The sequence below is a fragment of the Maylandia zebra genome, linkage group LG8, assembly GCF_041146795.1.
Source record: "Maylandia zebra isolate NMK-2024a linkage group LG8, Mzebra_GT3a, whole genome shotgun sequence".
Lineage (NCBI taxonomy): Eukaryota > Metazoa > Chordata > Actinopteri > Cichliformes > Cichlidae > Maylandia > Maylandia zebra.
In genome coordinates this window covers 26,965,254-26,985,106 of record NC_135174.1, presented here as the reverse complement: position 1 = coordinate 26,985,106, position 19,853 = coordinate 26,965,254, and the positions used below count along the sequence as shown (strand labels likewise).

The window sequence follows — 19,853 nt, the reverse complement described above, 5'->3', positions numbered from 1 at the left end:
ATAAAGGAAACTAAATCAAACAGCTGATGTTTGTGGCGAGTTTGTCCGTCTTCTATTTAAACAGATATTCTTCTCCACAGTGAAAATATTTCACCCCTGAAACAACAAACAGAGAAACTTTTATTATAACGTTTCGACACGAAGCCCTTTTTCCAGTAGAAACCACAGGGAGTAAAAATCAGTAGGAAACATAAAGCACAGACAACAAAACAAAGTAAAGCACGACAGAAAACAAACAGAAGCATGTTTGACACACCAAGTTCAAGTTTTAACAGCGTTACAATGTGTCAGATTTTAAAAAGCAGGCAGTTTCAAACAGTGTTCAGTGCTCTTTATATTGAATCACATAAAAACAACTACGACTGGTTGATGCTGAAACAATAAGTGCATCTGAAAACGGTGCTTTTATCAGAACTACGTCGTTTCTCACAGAAGGTGCGTCAGCGTGACAAACTGTAATCCACAAAGTCCTGAACAATCGGAATTCAACTACAGACACAAACACAAAATCAGCTCCGTCACGCCAAGTCAAAAGTCTCCACACAGGTTTTAAACCACAGCGCTCAGCACACACGTTTCCAACCAGGGCGAGCAGCTTCTGTGGCGAGCACAGGCCCGTTAAACAGGACGTGGTTTGAGAATGTGCTGCACAACTTTAAACACGAACACCGTCGCAGTTCACCCTCCGAAGCGGTGTAAGCGCGAGCGTGGATGGAGCAAACTGAACTCAACCCGCTTCCTAATGTGATACCTGCCAAGTAAACCTCACACCTGCTGGAAAACGTAAAGAAAACACATCCCTCTCATCTAAAAACAGACACCAGCGCCCTGTGGCCTCCTCTTCAGCAGGTCATAAAGAGCAGCAGCACCACAGTCAGCAGCAATCGCCACATAAATTTGGTCCTCGTCATCTGCCGTATGTTTGGTATCAGTTTGTTCAAATAATTTAAAGCACAAAAGGAAAATAAATAACCAAAACCAACATGAGCACAGGGCAAAGTCACAAAGGATGGATCAAAATAAAGCTTTTTCTTCTAACTAAACAGGAATCAAGTGTCGGCAACAAGGCAAACGTAGTGGTCGGACCTCGTAGGAGTTGCAAGATACAAAAACCTCTCCTGTTACGTCACATTATGTTCAGTTTATCCTTTTTGTTTGTCTGCTAAACACTTCACACGAGACACTCTGGTTTAGCTCCTGCTGCTCAGAGAATCAGTTCAAACAGTTTTCAGATGCTTTTTATCGCTTTTAATAAATGTGCACCATAGAAGTGGAATGTTTTTGTTAAACCTCTGAGTTAAAGCTACAGGTCTGCATCTCCATCACATCTACACGTCTCCTTTTTAAATCCATCGCACAGCTGCACAGAAGAAAAGGTTCGGGAAACTGCGTCCCAACAGTGAATCGTTCCCGTCATCTCTTATTAAAAACGTTAAAAAACATATACTGTACAGCGCGTAAACATGTGAAAACAACCCAAACGACAGGGACAGGAGGACGTCTGGTTTAACGCACTTCCTGTCAGTTGTTTGAGCTGGAACGGCTTTCATCTGAGGAACGCGTTCCTCACTCAGGCCTTGTCTTACAGAGTGTACGCGTGGTGAAAGCGGCTATAAATATTGGCTATGTTAGAGGAAAGCTGGGTTGCATGAGGTACTTATTAGTGGTCAGTGCATAACCTGCAGTAAAGGGTGAAGCAAAGCAACGCAGCGCTGTGGACGGCATTAGCAGCAACACTAAATTTAACCTCTGTGTTCGTTTTATAAGAATATGGTCACTTTACTGTTGTGCTCTCAGACTCAGAAACTTCACCTGGATTCAAACCAACACCTTAAAAAAAACAAACAGAAAAAACAACCTAAGCTAACAAGTTGAGGCAGGTATAAGCCAGCGAGGTAAACTGAGAGGAGCAGACAGAGAAGGCTTTCTTTTTAGATGAAGGTAAAGAGGTGACAGCATTTTAAAAAAATTACACCGAACTGAACTTGCATTGCTTTTCTTCCTGCACGTTTACGTGCATGAAAACATTCCTCTGCCATTTAGTGCATTAGTCTTCACTCCCTGTTACCTGCTAACCTGCACAGGTGGACACAGGTGTTACAGTTTCTGCACCTGCAGGCGCCACGTGATGCTCATTTTTACGGCATCAGATTAGTACCTGCCCCCGGTGTCACTTTTAAAGGGCTAGTTCAACATTTGGTGCAGATTGTTTATCCTAGTCGAGCATAAAGACAGTGAGCAGGCGGTGTGTAAACGCTTTAACAGGATCCCGTCTGTAAAAGATGTTTGTTAGAGCTGGAGTCAAGAATCTGTTGCTTTTATGTTTTTGTTAATTTGCAGGTTAAACAGAAAGATGCAGAGTTTAAATAAGTCAGTTTTCCAGGGAAAGGAAAGTCTGCTTCCAGCCTTTATGCTAAGCTAACTAGAGCTAAACAAACCATTTCCTCACTCAATTAAAGTAAAATTAATTACATATAAATCAATGACTTCTTTAAAAACACAGGAACAAGTGTCAGTTGCCTCTGACAGTATTTGGCCCTCATATGGCTGTTTTTAGATAAAGGAGTTTAAGTAAACAAGGCAATCGTTTAAATGATGACAGCGCTATTTTTAGTCAAACACAGTTACGGAAATGCCCCTCAATCTCCTCGCTTTCATCGTGAGATCACATTAAAATGCTCCAAATCATCCTCCTCTCTGAGCTGCAGTCAGAAGAGGAGGATGTTCAGAGCCTTTAATACGACCCCGAGCACAGGGAGGCGCGCTACTCTTTCTTGGACCCTTTATCCCTGGGGGAGCCTTTGAGGTAGGTGTTGTAGAAGAAGTAGGCAAAAAGGATCAAGTAGCTGAGGTACAAGAAAGAGCCCCAAACGATGTTGTCCTGGTGAGACGGACAGCGCAACTCGTGCATCCAGTGGTACACGAGGCCCTGCACGGCCAGGCCCATCACCATCTGCAGGATCTGCAAGGCCGTGATGACCATGGCGAAGGGACGCGGCACCTGCAGGCCGGCCGCTCGGGCGGTGTAGTACGTGTACATGACAGAGTGAACCATGTAGTTCATAGTCATGAACCAGCCGCCGCCCGCCAGCTGATCCTTGTAGGTGTACCAGGAGTAAAGCAGCACAGTGATGTGGTGGTACCAGTGCAGAAAGATGAGGCGCTGTTTCCGCAGGACGATGAACACGGTGTCTCCTGAGAGAGGCGGCAGAGAGGAAATCGTTTAAATAAAACCGCACCCGAGCACCAAACCTCAACCCCTCAGCAACTGAGTCATGATTAATAACACCAGATGTACTTTAGTTATCACAAAAGATGGAAAATTGCTGTGTGAGAGCAGGAAAAATATTTTTTAAAAACCTACAGAAAAAGTGAAATACCTGACAGGACCTGACTGTGTATCAAGTTTAACGCAGCTCCAATAAAGCCTGACTTCACTTACAGTGTTTGAAGGGGGGGGTGTACTAAATTTTATGATGGCCTTACAGGTACAGGAGGAGCACAGAAACTTTCAACAAGGCAGCACAAGCAGTTAGCTTACAGCTTCGTGAACATCCATCACAGATTTGTGGGTTTATGTTTGATCTTTCAGGTGGATTTAACAAATAAAAGGGTTTAGCTTACACAGACAAACCTCCTCACAAAGCTTACTTTGATAAAGTACAAATACAGATTCTGGTGAATCCCATGAAGTTGTTATAAAACAGAACAACCTGTATTTCTAATTTAAAGCTCATTTGAGTCTCTATAAAGAGTCCTTATCCTGCAGTAGGAAGAAGACGTATCCTTCCTGTCTGCAGCAGAGGAAACATTGCTTGTACATTATCAGCTGTGCGCTAATGGACTTTTCTTGCCAGCTCAGCATCTGCCTCCATTTCAGCTCTTAAGGGAATCACCTCCTGATGGATTTACTGCACAGTGGCGCACACTTTAATCTACACTGAGCAAATCATTTCATTCTTAAAGTAGCTGAGCAAGAAAAAACATCCAGTTTGAATTTAGATCCTTTTGGAACAAAGACTGAAAAACATCCAACACATTTACACTTTTACACGTTTTCAGTGCGTACAAGTCTTGCACCAACCCTCATTTCTTAACATTCTGCGAGGAAGGCAGGTGAAACGTGCAAACATACATGGAAATAGAAAGGTTTGCACAACTATAACAATAACTTATCTGGTACGATCCATGACCGATGACTGCCACTGTATGTGTGTTGTTGTTGTTTTTTTAAATTCAGGTAAACTTTTACTTTAGTGGCAGCGTGTTTGGGATCATCTTTTATTGAAAGAAGCAGCTGCTGCCGATCAGATGTGTTGCAGGCAGTACTGCATGGTGGGTGAAGCTCTGACTTAATATTCTTGTGTTCACAGTTACATTAATTTTGAAAAAAAATCCACACCACTCACTGAAATGCAGCTCTAAACCATGACAGAGCCTCCACCGTGCTTTACAGATGGCTGTAGACACTCATGTCATCGCTCCATCAGACCTGTTCTCACTGATCTTTTTTACTGCACATCATGCTGAAAAAATTGCCAAGTTTTCAGCTAACAGCTCTTTGGGAATCAAATTGTTGTTGCAAATAAACTGTTACCTTTGCATTTTGCACAGATTCACCTAATTAAATGGGAACAAACTACGTGGTTTTGCACGGTTAGTAGTAACAACGTGTCAAGAAACAAAATAAGGTTCATCCCTTGAGTTATATGCATTTATATTTAAATGATTCATAGGTCAGTGTTAAGGACAGAACCAAAGAAAAGCTTTGAGAGACCTTCAGAAAGTACTGATTAAGACCTTTTTTAAAAAAAACATTACAAGAAAGTCTGGCTCCTTAGAAGCAAAATACAAAGAGATGAGGGGTGGATCAAGACTTTTGCACAGCACTTTATGCCTCATCATGGTTTTAGCTAATGCTAACACCCCCACCCTTAATATGATTAAAACAGTTTTTTCTGAGTTGCGTGGAGCTCCTATAGTGTAAACAGGTCCTGCTTCACCTTAATCCAATAACAAAGAAATAAGGAATCTACAGCTGGTGGTCTTTGAATAGGTTAGATTTCAGTATGTGCTTCATTCATGTGAGTAATATTCTGACATTTATGAGATCAGATGAAGTCTCACCCAGCTCGGGGGCCTTGCTGAGGGCAAAGGCGTAGGCCCAGAACTTGGTGAGGGGAGAGCTGTAGAAGCTGTTGTCACACACCGACTGTTTGAAGCCGTCGTTTGTGAGGACGTGCAGCATGTAAGCTCCGGTCCTGACCGCTCCTACGATGCTGCAGAGGAAACACAACAAGGACATATTAGCCAACAGCTAGGATCACAGAGGCTCAGCCACTTCTTTTAGTAAATTATGTTGCTCTACTGGTTTCATATTTGTCACCACTTTCCTAGAACAGAGTCTGTTTTCTCATCCTTATAGTAAAAACAGGGATGGTCTCAACTGGCAGCCCTGATGTGTTAAAGTGTAATCATTCTGCCATGCCTCCTGTGGACAAATGAAGCATTGAAAGCAGCATTTTTATAATCCATCTTACTGTTTGTCATAAAATAATAATAAAAAAAAAAAAGAAACCATAACTGAGCTGCAGAGATCACTGCTACAGTGCAGCCATAAAGGCTTGATGTCAAAAGGTTTATTGACATTACACTGATAGCAAAGAGCAACTTGCACAATGGTGCAACACTGATGTGGAGATTTCATAGGTAATCTCAGTCAGACCATCTTAAACACACCTTAGATACTCCCTGTGCTTTTATCTGATGTTCCAACAATTGCAAACCGGATCGCAGTCAACAGGGAGCCAGCCTGTGTCATTTTCTCTGATGACTGATCGTCGTATCGGCCTTCGATCTGACACAAATCAAATGCAGGTCAAACAGGACCAAACTGTGAGTTTGATGGGGATTATGCTCAATCCTTTTCAGAGTATCAGACATAAAACGATGGTGTATGTAGCGTATGGATGCCTGTTTATAACTATAGCACTCTGCTACTCTTACAGTCCTTTTAAACTAAGCCACAGTCGCTCATAAAAAAGCACTTTTAAACTCTTTTTGCCCAAAGACTCTTCAATATATCAGTTGGAGAAGCCTTCAACTAGTAAATGAACTGCCCTGTTTCCATGCAACTGTAATAGTAACTATATGATGAATGAATAAATAGCAGTGAAAAAAACCCTGATTCTAAATCTGAAAACCTTGTGCGGCCCACTGCACATTAGCCTAAGAGGAAGTACTTTCTTTTTTTGTTCCATCATGAATATATTTTGAGCGCTTGGCAACTGGCTTGTTGAGGTTAAGTCTCCATAAACAGCTTTACCTCCACCTAATTGCATCGGAAATATTTCATCAGTAGTTAAATTAGTCAGAAAATAAGGGTTAAGGTCTAAGTTTTAAGCTCTTGTGCTTCTGCTGGCAGCCCAGCTATAGTAGCCTCATAGCTCATTAGCGATAGTTTAGTGCTAAACTGTCAGCTAAAGCTGGGGGTTTACATGTGGATTGCACTGATATCTGTTAATTAGCACCAAGACTAATAAAACACTAGAATTTAATTAATCAAAACTAAAGCATAAATGTATATTTGTCACATATTTGGGTTAAAAATGCTACAAGAGGCCTTAACACAGGCATGAGGTCCAGCTTTATGACTCTCACTTAGCTGCTACCTGTCTGCGTCAGCACCCACCCGCCACTCAAAGCTACCCCACCCCTAATTACATGAGGTTAAAGCAGTCACTCCCTCTCTTAACCAGTAAACCATCTCATCATGTCCATTTCTGTCAGGTTGTTTACTTTAACACGAGACAGTCACGGTAAGCCCAAATGACAGCAAAGCAACAAAGCGTGCACGATGTTGTGTCATCATTCTGGCACACGTCTCCGAGGTTAAAAAAATATATACCAGTAATAAAAAACAAACTTATCCTTTAAAGGACAACAGAGTTAACAGGGTGGATGTAGTAAAAAGCAAAAACTACCTACACTAACACCGTCGCGTCCTGTGTGCGGACAGCTAAGGCTGAAAGGAGCAGGATATACCCACAGCACTGGGATTAAGATTAAAGTCCTGCACACCTGCCACGTGGATCCTTGCAGGCTCTGGTGGGTTTGACAAACTCAGCTTAAGGCCTTTAAGTGACAGCAGCAGGATTTTAGTTTTTATAAAAACAGCACGCTTCTCTGGGGGAATACCCCAGTCTAGATCTTCATAAACAAATCAGTAAATTAGATTGATAGTTGGTAACTGAAGGAGTAGATAAACAGAAACCTGTTTGGAGTTTGGCTGATGTCCTGCTCTAGATAATCTTCTCAGGTATTCTACTGCAGATGCTTTTTTTAAAGATTGCTTTGTAGAAGCCCCGATCTCCTTCAGCGTGTCAAAATGGAGATCTTTCAACTTGATTCAAGAAGATAAAGCAGCAGGGACATAAACTCCCACTACCTATAGGTGAAAAATGCCAAAAATCTGGCTCTTATCAACAGCAAGGATCCTGAGGTTGCTCTCTGCTCAGATTTGAGGTTTGTGGTGAAACTGCAACTCGAGTGGAATGTCCTATTTTGAAAATGCAGCTGCTCTGGAATCTGCCTGGAAATCTCAGAGAAGATGATCTCAAACAGGAGATTGGCAAAAATGTAAACCAGTTTTTTAGGTCAGCCCCAAGAAGTTTTAGATTCCACCCCCCAGATACCATGTGCAGATGGACATCAGGACTCTTAGTGAGTGAAATGTCTATAGTGTTCTTGAAGTACTGCTTTAAATCTTGCGTTGAACCTTGAGGTGACAGCTGTTATCAGACTGGTTGTGGCTTCTCAAACAAACACTCAGAACACGTTCCTTCTTTGACTATCCCTCTTTCAGTTCACGTTCCTGTTTACCCAGAAAGGAAAAGGACCTTCAGAGAAAAAATACCAAACAACTTTTCTCTGAAACACTCGACTCTAAATGTTTGCTTGACTGAGCGTTAAGGTCACGTCAGCCGTCTCAGCTGCATCGACCTTGAGAGTCACTCACCTGAAAATGGCCAGGCTGAGTGACCACAACACCAGCGGGCGACGTAGGTTCAGTCTTTGCCTTTCCCTCATGAAGTGCTGCCCTCCAAATACGATCGCAGCGTACAGGCCAGAGAATATAAAAGACTTGGTCCTGCAGAGAAGCACACACACAGTGATGCTTATTATTACTCATCCTCACTGTAACACCAATACTGATAATACTGTTACATGCACTAATTACAGCAGAGAGACAGTAACGGGGAAAAAAAAGCTCCCCTCAGACACAAAACACTAGATTGAGAATGTACTGGATCAAATTATGTAGTTGTTGCAATTAATATTTAATACTTAATTTCAGGGAAACGAATGTATGAAAATTTGGTTGTCGTCACTGTAAAAAGAAAATACGTAGTCTTGTAATTCTAGTCAGAGCATAATAGGAAAACCATTTTGGTCCTCAGCAGGTTCTATAATTATTAAATACAAGCGCAGGTCTGCAGGCATTCGTCCATGCACAGCTCTCTGCATATCAGTCAGGAGGAGGTCTGGACTTTGACGGGACCATTGCAGCACCTTGTTTCTCTTCTTTTCGGCCATTCAGTTGCAGATTTGCTTCTGTGCTTGGGATCATTGTCCTGTCAGGTGATCCGATTTAGCTTTAGCTGTCAAACAGATGGCCTCACATTTGAATCTAGAATACTTTGGTATACGAAGGAGTTCACGGTCGACTCAGTGACTGACAGTAAGTATGAGGTGTTTGCGCTGATATGCTAAGTTTGGTTTTGTGCATCGCAGCCAGACGTCTCCACTCCGGTCTCATCTGTCCAAAGGAGATTTTTAAAGAAGTCTTTTGGTTTTCCCAGATGCAGCTTTGCAAACCTAAGCTGTGCTGCCATGTTCTTTTTAGAGACAAGAAATCTTCACCTGGCCTGTTTGGAACGGTTGTTCCAAACAGGGACTGGCTCAGTCTTATTCTAATTGTCATTATCGTTAACATGCTGAGGCATGTACAGCTCTTGGGTTTTTTGCAGTTTCTCTGAGCATTGCATGGTCTGACCTTGGGATGAATTTGCTGAATGTTAACTCGAGAAACAGCTTTATAACCGTTCCTAGTCTGACGTGCAGCAGCAGTTGCTTCGCGGTGCATTAACACAGTGCATTTAAATAACAGCACCTGGCTGCTACTACACTTACCCTCTTAATCCCTGTAGGAAAAATATACATAAAATCTTCTCAAAATAGGGTGTACTTGTCTTTAGCCACAACCTCACGTCCCTGAGCCCAAATCTGTGGGAAACACTGATGTTACTTAACACAAAACGCCGGCCTAAAAGCTCCAGCATCACACAGATCTTTGACCTCTATCAGCTTTACAATAAAGAGGAAGTACCTCACTTCCCCTGACAAACAGCTCTATTAAACACTAAATCACCTCCTGAGACTTTGAAACAGGAGACAACTACACAGACACAGCACTCTTACATAAAGACATTACACAATTAGTGTGACTGAACCAGACAACTGCAATTAAAGACAAATACGAGCTGATATCAACTCTGTGGTCACTCCAGAGTCGTGTGACAAGTCGAAACATCAGGCTATGAATTACTACATGTCAGCCCTCCTGACACCAGCCAACTCAATTATTATACTCATAGTAGAGGATTAAGAGATTAGCTCCTGACACACAGACCACTCAGACTGCCAGCTATGGGCAATAAGGCCGTTTCCACTGGGCACCACTGCGCCTGATGTTTCAACAACAGCACACAGCAGGAAAGAAAAAGTCGATTTTTGGCTGAGCAGAAACAGCCGAGGAGAATACTAAACCCTGGAAACAGAGACTGCATGTGCACTGACACCGTATATTTTTAATTTCACATTAACCTGCTTCTCATATGTTATTAAAAGCTGTTTTTATTTAAGTAGGGAGGGTATGCGTGAGGCTGAGGGTATTTGGGAATAAAGCAGATGACTAATCCAGATTGGCAACATACATAATACACAGGATGAGTAGATACTACTGCTGCTGCTGCTTGACCCAGTTAGTGGTTATAGTGGATTCTGATAGCTGGTCCCAGTTTGCCCCTGTGGGAGAGGAAAAACCAGCAAAAAGCTAAAGCTGTTCCCGCTGCACAGATCTGAACCTCCGAGCATACCAAGAGTTCTTCACCAAGCTAATAACACATAATCTTAGACAAGATGCATATCTGTTTGTTCCCTGTATACCGAGATGAAATTCAGTAACTGAATAATCATCTAATCAATCAATTTGTCTTCCAGACTCAGTGGTCCAAACTTAAAACAACCAAGAAATCTCAGATTAATAACAGAAAGAAAGCGTATTATCCTACAGAGAGACTTGTGCACCCAGCGAGGAGCACGTGGTAAGCTTACAATAATTTTGATTTCAGAGGCATTAATCCTGAGATTACCTGAGTCAGCTTTAAAAGCACAGAGTCCTTCAGCTACAAACATTTCACTCAAACATCCAAATCTCAGTAATAATCTCAGGTCTATAACTTTTTGGACAATGACACACTTTTAATGTAGCTGTCCCTCTGGACACCAACACAATCAATTAAACAAAATGTGACTAAATTGTAAACCTTGAGCTTTACTTCAATGGGTTTTAAGGACCTCAAAAGCTGCAGGTTGAGGGGATCTCCCCTTTTTTTAATGTGTTTATAAACCTCTCTGCATTTAATCATTAGTTATTATTAATCTCTGGCTCACCACAGCCTGGTTTTGCTGTTTTTCAGTTTTCTTTCTGTTAAAAGGGATTTTCCCTTCCCTCTGTCACCAAGTGCTTACTCAAAGGAGGACAGTTGGGGGTTTTCTCTGTTTTCTCTGACTTTAACTGACAATAAAAAAGTACCTTGAGGCAACTGGTGTTGAAACAGACTCGTCATTATTGGGGTCTGATTGGAATTAGAAAAGGTCAGCTATGACAAAATGAATCAGAATTGTTCATCCAAACTCTTATCAATACTTCAGTGCTCGTACTCGGGAGCTGTGCCAAACTCACACCAGTGAGCATATAAACGCTCCAGGTTTTATCTCCCTGCACAGGGTGAGACACACGCGAGCTATCAGAGCCACAATCACCTGGCCAAGTGTTTTGTCTCCAGGAGTCAGTAAGCTAGTGGGTTTTTTCAGCAGCATTCCTTCCCGGTCTCCTTTAATAATTTGTGTCTCTGTGCAAGCGTCCCTCAGGAATTGTCTAAATGATCTGAGTCACATGTCTCTATCTTTATCATTTCTTTTTATCAGTTACTGACATGCTTTTCTGACAGTTCGACAGAGCACATACAAATGCTGTCAGACTCATGGGGGTGGAACATTTTGCACACCTGAGAAACTTTTTCCTGCTCTGTTTTTTTAGTATGAATCTGTTTTAATACAAAGTCCACTCCTAATAGATAGCTAATCGTAGGTGGCCTGATTTACAGTCAGCTACTGCTACAAGGTTAATGAATAAAGAACAATACACAGATTACGGATCATCTAGATAAGGAGCTACAACTTTAATTTAAACGTCTTTGTGACTGAAAAGAAGACATGGTATCGACACTGAGTTATCAGCACACGCAAACTCCTTTTAGCATTAATTAGCAGGCATCTGTGTCTGTGCCTGACAACCATATGGTTCAAGGAAAATGTGCACTTTGTCACAGACTGTGTTCCTAATTTTTTATGCACAGCATTTCTAGACACAGCTCACAGGCTTCAGGTTCAGAAGTCTCGTCTCTGCTTTTTGCAGACATTGTGGTTCTGTTAGTTTCATCGAGTTACAACCTCCAGCGCGCTCTGAGGGAGGTTTGCTGCCAAGCTGGAGGGAACTGGGATGAGAATTAGAACCTTCAAATCTAAGGCCACAGTTCTGAGCTGGAAAAGGGTGGACTGCCCACTTCTGGTTGGGAAGTTTAGATATTCCAGGGTCTTTTTACAAGTGAGGTAGGGTGCGACAGGAGATTAAACAGGTCTGTAGTGGGAAAGAGAGAGCTCTGCATCTCAGCAGTGGCTGAAAGAATGAGACTACAGAAACCAAAAGCAGAAATAAGCTTTGTGCTGGGCTCTTTGACGGATAGAGTGAGATAAAGTAAGAAGCTCAGTTCTTTGAAACGAAATAGAGCTGCTACTCCTCAACATTGGCAGGGGCCAGCTAAAGTGGCTCAACATCTCACTAAGATGCCTCCTTGGTGTTTCAGGCATGCCAGACTGTGAGGAGATATCGGTGTAGACGTAGGACACACAAGATTATGTCTCTCAGCTGGCTTGGTAGTTTGGGAATGCCTGAGTGTCCCACCAAAAGAGCTGGAGTAGGTGAGCGGGGAGAGATAGGTCTGGGTATCTCCCCGTCTACTGTGCAAACAGGCAGCACAAAATAGATGTCTGGTAAGAAGATGCAATTATCTTACTCTTAATTATTACATACAGGCAAGCTGAAATACTCTTTATTAAAAAAAATAAAATCTCCCTCCTCACCCCTGCAGGGGGGTGTCTTCAATCTAAAGCAATGAGTGTTGCACTTTGGTGTGCTCCACACAGCCCCTTTGACTTTGACACGCTGGATACGCAGAGCTGCAGCTGGGTAATGGCCTAAAAAATTAGATACCTCAAGTCAAATTTTGTCAAATACAAAAGAAAAATCACCAGAACCATAATTAAATATATTTTATTTTTTTTTACCATTTTTTCCTAATGTTTTAAGTGACTTCTCTTCATAACATGGAGAGAAAATAACAGGAAAAAGTACATAAATCTGTGCCGCTGCCCAGCAAGGCATTACACACCTTCACCTTTAACTCATGCTTACTTAAACCCCAAAATAGTTCTTAAACTTGAATCACTTCAATTAACTCAAATAGGAGAGGAAACGTCGCAGGAACTCTTACATATTTTCAACTTGATACAACGTAACGTCTGTCATTAATCTGAGCAAGGCTGGTGTTTGTAACGTACAGATGTCACTGTTTGAGTCTTACAAACTAGCCCAAAAGTGAAAACGTAAAAGTGAGGAAGGCATAATTTTTGACCTGTTACAATTGTGCCTGAAGGTGAAGACGGGCAGCCGCAGATCCAGCATGAAGTCTTTAGGCAAGGCAAGGCAAGTTTATTTGTATAGCACAATTCAACAACAAAGTGATTCAAAGTGCTTTACAGAGACATTAGAAACAAGAACAAATAAAAAGCATGATTTAAAATTGATTAAAACAAGCAAATAAACTAACTACCGTAATTGTCGGGCTATAAGCCGCTACTTTTTGCACAAGCTTTGAACCCTGCGGCTTTTAGTCAGGTGCGGCTTTTCTATAGATTGTCCATGATTTTTGTGATATCGTAAGACGATTTGTTTTGTTTGTTCCGCTGTTGTACGGCACTACGTTGCCTGGCGGAAGGATCGGGGTTCAAGAGTGGTATGTTGGTCACATGTCCATCCGCCAGGCAACATAGTGCCGTACAAGTAGCGCGAAAAACAAACTTCAAAGTAGCGCTATGCGTTCAGCGGGAGTCGTGGATGACGAGCGGTGATAAACTTGCGAAAAGCAAGTTGTGCTCAACTCTACCGGTGGATTCTGACAGCGTGGAAAAGTGTGCAAACATCCACGATCACCAACGGATTTCGAAGGGCTGGACTGCTGCATGATGAAGAGGAGGACACCGCCACGGCCCTTCTGAGGGTGTTCGACTCTGACACTGACAATGACAATGAGGATGAGGATTATCTTTGGTTTTGAAAGTGACAACGAAGGAAAGAAGCTGAGAGTGGATGACGAAGCCATCCTGAGCCTGTTCGTTTCCGACACTGGAGAAGAGGACTTTGGTGGTTTTAGTGCGCAGGAAGATGGTGGTGAATGACTGACTTTTCTTCTTGTTAAAGCCGTGTCACTGCACCTGAGCCTAAAAGGTAGTCTGAATCTATTTTTCTGGTGTGCTGTAGGTTACTGTTATGTACTACATTTGTTACTCATTTATGAAGCACAGCACATGTGCAAATATGTACCCATAACTTGATTTTCAAAATATTAATAAAAGGGGTGTGTCTCCAAACAGCCATCTCTTTCCTGACAATTCGCTTTGTGCATATTCTCTTACATATGATAAGTCAATATTGAAACACCTGCGGCTTTTGGTCAGGTGCGGCTAATGTATGTACAAAACAGGATTTCCCCCTGATTTTAGCTTGTGCGGCTAATATTTAGGTGCGCTTTGTAGTCCGGGAAATACGGTAACTAATTAACAAACAAACAAACAAACAAAACAGTATATAAAATCAAAACAGATAAAATCAGAACAGTAGATAAAATCAGTAGTTAAATGTAAGTTTTGAAATTTAAGCTTAAAGTGTGGATTTGGTGCTTTATTCAAATGCAGCTGAGAACAGGTGAGTCTTCAACCTGGATTTAAATAAACTGAGTGTTTCAGCTGATCTGAGGCTTTCTGGGAGTTTGTTCCAGATATAAGGAGCATAAAAGCTGAATGCAGCTTCTCCGTGTCTGGTTCTGACTCTGGGAACTGATAAAAGACCGGATCCAGATGACCTGAGGGATCTGGAAGGTTCATACTGGGTCAGGAGGTCATTGATGTATTTTGGTCCTAAACCATTCAGAGCTTTATAGGCCAGCATCAGAACTTTAAAGTCTATCCTCTGACGGACAGGCAGCCAGTGTAAAGACCTCAGAGCTGGACTGATGTGGTCCACTTTTTTGGTCTTAGTGAGGACTCGAGCAGCAGAGTTCTGAATGAGCTGTAGTTGTCTGACTGATTTTTTAGGTAGACCTGTAAAGATGCTGTTACAGTAATCAAGCCTACTAAAGATGAATGCATGGACTAGTTTTTCCAGGTCCTGTTGAGACATCAGAGCTTTTATCCTTGATATATTCTTGAGGTGATAGTAAGCTGACTTTGTTATTGTCTTAATGTGTTTTTCTAAGTTTAGGTCTGCATCCATCACTACACCCAAATTTCTCGCCTGGTTTGTGGTTTTTAGATGTATAGATTGAAGTTCTCTGGTGACCTGTAATCGTTTTTCTTTGGCGCCAAAGACTATTACCTCAGTTTTGTTTTTGTTTAGCTGGAGAAAATTGTGGCACAACCAGTCATTGATTTCCTCAATGCATTTACCAAGAGCCTGTACAGGGCCTCGGTCTCCTGGTGACATTGTGATATATATTTGTGTGTCATCTGCATAGCTGTGATAGTTTATTTTGTTGTTGTTTATAATCTGTGCCAGTGGGAGCATGTAGATGTTAAACAGAAGGGGTCCCAAGATGGAACCTTGGGGAACTCCACATGTGATACTTGTCTGCTCAGATGTGAAGTTACCTATTGATACAAAGTATTTCCTGTTTTCTAAGTATGTTTTGAACCAGTTTAGTACAGTTCCTGAAAGACCTGTCCAGTTCTCCAGTCGTTTGAGTAATATGTTGTGGTCAACTGTATCAAATGCTGCACTGAGATCCAGTAAAACTAGGACTGACATTTTTCCACTGTCTGTATTCAGACATATGTCATTAAACACTTTGGTCAGAGCGGTTTCAGTGCTGTGGTTCTGTCTAAAACCTGACTGGAAGGCATCGTAGCAATTATTCTGTTTTAAGAAGTAACTGAGCTGTTGAGAAACTGCTTTTTCAATGATCTTACTTAAAAATGGGAGATTTGAGATCGGCCTGTAGTTGTTCATTTGTGTCTTGTCAAGATTGTCCTTTTTCAGTATAGGTTTGATTACAGCAGTTTTTAGTGATTCTGGAAACACACCTGATAATAAAGAAAAGTTGACGATCTGTAACAGGTCTGACTCTAAAGTCTTTGAGACCTTTTTGAAAAAACTTGTTGGCAGGACATCTAAACAGCAGGAGGAGGAGTTCAGTTGACCTAAGATGTCCTCCAGGTCTTTGCTGTTAATAGGTTGAAACTGTTTCATGGTGTTTAAACAGTTTTTTGGTGGACACAGTACATATCCTGGATCTGCTGTTGATGTACCAATTGCTTGTCTAATTTTTTGGATTTTTTCAGTGAAGAATTTGGCAAAGTCATTGCAGGCCATGGTCGAATGAAGTTCAGCTGCCACTGACACAGGAGGGTTTGTTAGCCTGTCAACTGTAGAAAATAAGACCCGAGCATTATGGCTGTTTTTAGTGATGATGTCAGAGAAGTAGGACCTCCTTGCATTCCTCAGTTGTAAATTATAATTGTGAAGTTTCTCTTTATAGATGTCATAATGAACCTGGAGGTTTGTTTTTCTCCATCTGCGCTCAGCTTTCCTACACTCTCTTTTTTTCATTTTTCACCAGTGTGGAGTTTCTCCATGGAGACTTTTTCCTTCCAGAGATAACCTTCACCTTAATGGGAGCAATAGTGTCCATTACATTTAACATGTTAGCATTGAAGCTATTGACGAGCTCATTGACTGACCCTCTGGGCAGGTCAGGTGTTAATGGGAAGACCTGGTTAAAAATTGCACTACTGTGTTCAGTTATACACCGTTTTGTGATCACTGTTGTTGATATATTTGTGTGGGCTGAGATTTTACTTTCAAAGAAAACACAGTAATGATCAGACAGGCCCACATCAGACACAGTAACCTTTGAAATGCTCAGGCCTTTGGAGATCAGTAGGTCAAGAGTGTGTCCTCTATTATGTGTGGCCTCTGTTACATGCTGAGTCAGCCCAAAGTTGCCCAGAGTGTTACTCAGGTCTTTAGTCCCTTTGTCCTGAGGGTTGTCCACATGAATGTTAAAATCCCCAGCAATAATTACACAGTCAAAATCAACACAGATCACAGACAGCAGTTCACTGAGGTCATTAAAAAAGTCTGTGCAGTATTTGGGAGGCCTGTAAACATTAAGAAACACAACTTTGGATGGGGCCTTCAGCTGTAAAGCCACATATTCAAAGGACTGAAAACTTCCAGGAGATAGCTGCTTACATTGAAATGATTCATTAAATAAGACAGCAACCCCTCCTCCTCTCCTGCTCGCCCTGGCCTCACTGATAAAACTGTAGTTAGGAGGGGTCGTCTCGATGAGAACAGCTCCACTGTTATTTTGGTCCAACCAAGTTTCAGTTAAAAACATAAAAGCAAGGCTGTGCTCAGTGATTAAATCATTAATTAAAAATGTTTTCCCAGCTAAAGATCTAATGTTTAATAAAGCCAACTTAAGTGTTTTAGAGGTATTACTTGTCCCCTCGTGTTTGGGAGCAGTCTGTGGCACACAAGGTATGTTTACTATGTTTAAAGATCTTTTAGAGTGCAGCTCTCTGTGTTTTGACCAGGCCACATGTCTCCTGTCACCTAAAAGTACAGAAATTTTAAAACCTTCTAGTAAACAGGGTCCCAGCTTCTCCTGGGAAAAGTCATCACTGCCATAATCCTCACAGCCCGGACCCTTCACACATCACGCATCAGACTGCGGAGACAGGGCATGAAGAGGAACTAAGGGGGGCGAGGCTGGGCAATGTGACTTCGATTGCTCTGTTGAGGGTGGGGCTCGATGGCGAACCTTTGGCCGCTCTGGTGGGGGGTTTATGGGGGACAAAAAGGGATTGGGACGGGGGGTAGATCTGAGCCCAGCATAGCTGTTAATTACATAATCAGGACTCCGTGCAGGGCTCGCCTCTTCTCCCTGAGGTGCATCCTTAACTCGAGTTTATTTGAACTAAAGCGAGGGAAAAACGATGTTCCTGAGGTTCTAAAGAGATTTCATGGGTTTTAGCCCGAACATGCAGAACATGTTACAAACGGCTTCAACAACAAACGATGGACAGAGCTGCAGTCCAGTGAATGACTTATTTACTGATATTTCACCAACTTCCTCGTTCTTACCAGTTTTCCTGCATCCATTCCATCGCTCTTCTCTCGTCGAAACGTCGCTCGAAGTCGTAAACTGTCAACGGGTAGCTGCTCGGCTCACTCTCGTTCATTTTGAAAAGTTTCTGGTTTAGTTTTGGAAGGAAGAAAAAAATGCAACAAAAGGCTGAAGAAGCAAACGAGAGGCGACAGTTTAACTGCTGCTCGGTTATCCTCCGCTTTGGGTCGTCTGAGGTGACAGCAGGATGACGGGCTGTCAAGACAATTTTTATTTAGCGCGAGAAAGCTAGCTGCAGGAACACGACGCTATTCCGGTTTAGGATTTCAAAATAAAACGCATTTTCCAAAAACTATTAACTGAAAACTCCTAATAACTTTTCTAACCTAGACAATGGAATATATATATTATCTGTACTTTTGAGTCAGAAGTAATCAGGAAATACAATAAACATGAGTGAAGATTGTCTTACTGATTTGTATTTTAATAATTTATTTCTATGCCTGCTTCATCTACCAAGGAAGCATAGTCAACAGTGATGGCGGTGCAGATGAAGACATTAGGAGCCTGATCAACAAAGCAAGGCTTGCATTCAACACCCTGCGACCCATCTGGAACTCCAAAGCCTTATCTCAGCGCAACAAGATCCGCATCTTCAACACCAATGTGATAGCTCAGTAGGTAGAGTGGTGGCCCCATGATCGGAAGGTCGGGGGTTCGATTCCCCTGAACAGCTACCCTGAGGTACCCCTGAGCAAGGTACCGTCCCTACACACTGCTCCCCGGGTGCCCAGTGGCTGCCCACTGCTTCACTGAGTGAATGGGTTAAATGCAGAGAGGGATTTTCCCCACGGGGACCAATAAAGTACACTTTCTTCTTCTGTATGGGTCAGAGACGTGGCGGGTGACCAACATTACCAGCAAGACACCGGTTGTAGTCTCATCAACAAGTGCTTGCGACACATCTTCAACATCAGATGGCCTGAGAAGATCTCGAACACAGACCTGTGGAAGAGAACCAGCCAGAACCCGGTCGGTCAAGACATCAAGAAGAGAAAATGGGGCTGGATAGGCCACACTCTTCGAAAACCATTCGACAACGTCTCAAGGCAAGCACTGGACTGGAACCCACAAGGAAAAGGGAAAGTGGGGAGGCCCAAACAGACGTGGAGAAGATCTGTCGAGAGCGAAGTGAAGGCCGACAGAATGACGTGGACCCAGCTGAAGAGAACGGCCCAGAACTGAGTCTGTTGGAGTGGTATTGTTGCGGACCTATGCTCCACCAGGAGTCTACAGGAAAATTGATTGATTTTTATGGCACTTATCACAACCAACATTACAAAACAACACAATAAAACACACACAAAAACTTAAAGTCTTGCTGCTTCATTTTGAACACTCTGAAGTCTGTGAATTGATCTTTGACAGTGAGAGGCATGAATAAAAGCATGAATAGGAGCCTAAGTGGCACCAAATCTCAGTGTGGATTGTAGCTATAGCATTAGAATTTGTTGAAATAGGTTTCCATGAAATAGCATGCACAGGCAGGGGTGCCTCCAGAATGTTTTCATATAGGGGCCCCTAAAAATATTGGAGGGTACACGAAAAACAGAATTTCCAGTTTTATTATGCTGTTGTCAAATACAGATTACTTGAAAAATATGGCAAAAAAGACAGAAACAAAAGAAGCGTCTGGGTAGTTAATTTCCTGCTATTAAAGTTAATATAATTGAAAATATATTTTCAATTTTATATGTACCTATAGGTACATATGAAAAACAAATAAGATTTCAATATTCATAAAAATCCGTTTTAAGCAGGAATAAATAACAAGTTTATGTTTTAACTCATTTAAATGATTTTTCTTCATAACATGGAGAGAAAATAACAGGAAAAAGTACAGAAATCTGTGCCGCTGAGCAGCAAGGCATTAAACGCCTTCACTCTCTCTTGTGCTCTGTCTTGTGCTCACGTTTAAGGGCCCACCAAGGGTGTCACCCAAAACGTATAAAGATGCTAATCACATACAAATATATGCAAATC

The 19,853-nt window shown here is 42.1% G+C and overlaps 1 protein-coding gene across 1 annotated transcript; it reads right to left on the bottom strand.

Moving 5' to 3' along the window:
* Window positions 1–107: 107 nt before the first annotated feature.
* Window positions 108–18,115, bottom strand: LOC101487029 (very long chain fatty acid elongase 6). Its single transcript, XM_004565891.3, has 4 exons — window positions 17,828–18,115; window positions 8,018–8,149; window positions 5,128–5,279; window positions 108–3,195 (listed from the first exon to the last, which is right to left on the bottom strand). Exons 1-4 carry the CDS (start codon window positions 17,923–17,925, stop codon window positions 2,765–2,767), a joined length of 813 nt encoding a protein of 270 aa, XP_004565948.1. The 5' UTR covers window positions 17,926–18,115; the 3' UTR covers window positions 108–2,764.
* Between the last annotated feature and the right edge of the window lie 1,738 nt (window positions 18,116–19,853).